The sequence below is a fragment of the Penaeus monodon genome, chromosome 21 (assembly GCF_015228065.2).
Source record: "Penaeus monodon isolate SGIC_2016 chromosome 21, NSTDA_Pmon_1, whole genome shotgun sequence".
Taxonomy (NCBI): Eukaryota; Metazoa; Arthropoda; class Malacostraca; order Decapoda; family Penaeidae; genus Penaeus; species Penaeus monodon.
Genome location: NC_051406.1, coordinates 8,195,552 through 8,197,045, shown reverse-complemented (window position 1 = coordinate 8,197,045; position 1,494 = coordinate 8,195,552). Strand labels below are relative to the sequence as shown.

Below are 1,494 nucleotides of genomic sequence, written 5' to 3'. Positions count from 1 at the left end.
GATATTCCTACCTCTACCTCTAACGCTAATTTAATATAGTGCATAATGCAAGCACTGAGTGTATGAGCAACGGTCAGAGTGCCAGTAACCAGAGCTGTTGTGAGAATGAAACACGTAAGATTAAAATAAGCAGTGTAGCATATGGCAATAGCGTCTTCAACGAACGCTAATTAATCCTCCTTGGTTTCCTCGCAGTCCATGAAAGATCGTCTGAACCTGACCAAGAAGGACAGAGACGTCACCGCTAGACAGGTATCGGAATCTTCATCAGTGGTAATTATTATTTCTTTGGTTTCTGTTCCTTTTAGTTGTAAGGTCATTTTGATTTGAGGATTGGTAGTTGTTGATTTGGCGCTCGAATTTTATGTTGTCCAATCTTTTATTTTGATAGTATCTGCACTTGTTATGAGTTGGTCAAAAGTATTGCACTATTTCTTTGCTGATTAATTTTGTAGGGGTGATTCGCCTCGAATACCATTTCCCTAATTTTGCTTTGTATATACATATATAATTTGAATCTCTGGGACTCAGTGGAACGAGCATTTACACGAAGAACTGATGAATCTCTTGCAATTTGCAGCCAATCGACGACAACAGCCCCTTAAAGATGCCGCAGGTGGTCACTCACGGCTCCACGCGCTACAGCCGGCTTGTCAACGAGGCGGACAGCCCCAACAGCGAGTTCATTGAGAGAACTCTGGCCCAGCAACAGGTCAGGAGACTCTTTTTCTTTTTGCTCGGTGTAGACTTACGATGCATTAGCTTGCTTGATTACAACTGAGTGGTTTGAATGTGTTTGTCTATCAAAATGTCAGCGTTGCAAAAATTTAAGTTGGTAGAGTAGGTGTTTTAATCATTCACAAGTTTATGAACATCGAATAGAAAGGGGAGGTGTTCAGTTGAGTCGCATGTATTCAATAATATACATTAAAGTAAATGCACGTGAGCACTTGCATGTAAAATATGATGCTGAGAATGACCCTTGAAATTTCTTCCCTGGGCAGATGATCATGCATCAGCAGGACGACCAGCTGGACCAGATAGCCTCCTCGATGGGAACGTTAAAGAACATGTCCCGCCAGATCGGTCAGGAGGTCGACGAACAAGCTGTGTGAGTGTTAATGTATTATATGCGGGGGTATCTTAATCATGGAGCTGGGTTTTGTATTTAATGCTTTGACGAACTATTCCAGGATGTAAATTTGTGTTGGTTCGTTGCACTGATGTGTTTTTCACGTTTCAGGATGCTAGATGACTTCGGTCATGAGATGGAGAACACTCAGAGCAAGATGGAGAACACACTTAGTAAAATGGCTAAAGTCATGCATCTCTCCAATGGTTTGTATATTAACTGTTATTTTCCTTTATAACCTAGATTTGAGTATAATGTATAATGTAGAGGTGGGTTATATATGCTGGATAGATTCAAAGGTGTGACTTTGCTTTGGGAAAGTATATTTGAAATCCCCCTCCTCCCAAAAACATACACACTCT

At 41.0% G+C, this 1,494-nt stretch overlaps 1 protein-coding gene across 1 annotated transcript in view; it reads left to right on the top strand.

The window, feature by feature from the left end:
* The window catches only part of LOC119586168 (syntaxin-6-like), a gene marked incomplete in the record, with an annotated part of 66,436 nt that overhangs the window by 61,695 nt on the left and 3,247 nt on the right, over nucleotides 1-1,494 (top strand). Inside the window, 4 exon segments of the mRNA XM_037934866.1 lie at nucleotides 196-273; nucleotides 581-712; nucleotides 1,005-1,111; nucleotides 1,244-1,338. Of these exon segments, the coding sequence (XP_037790794.1) occupies nucleotides 196-273; nucleotides 581-712; nucleotides 1,005-1,111; nucleotides 1,244-1,338 (412 nt within the window).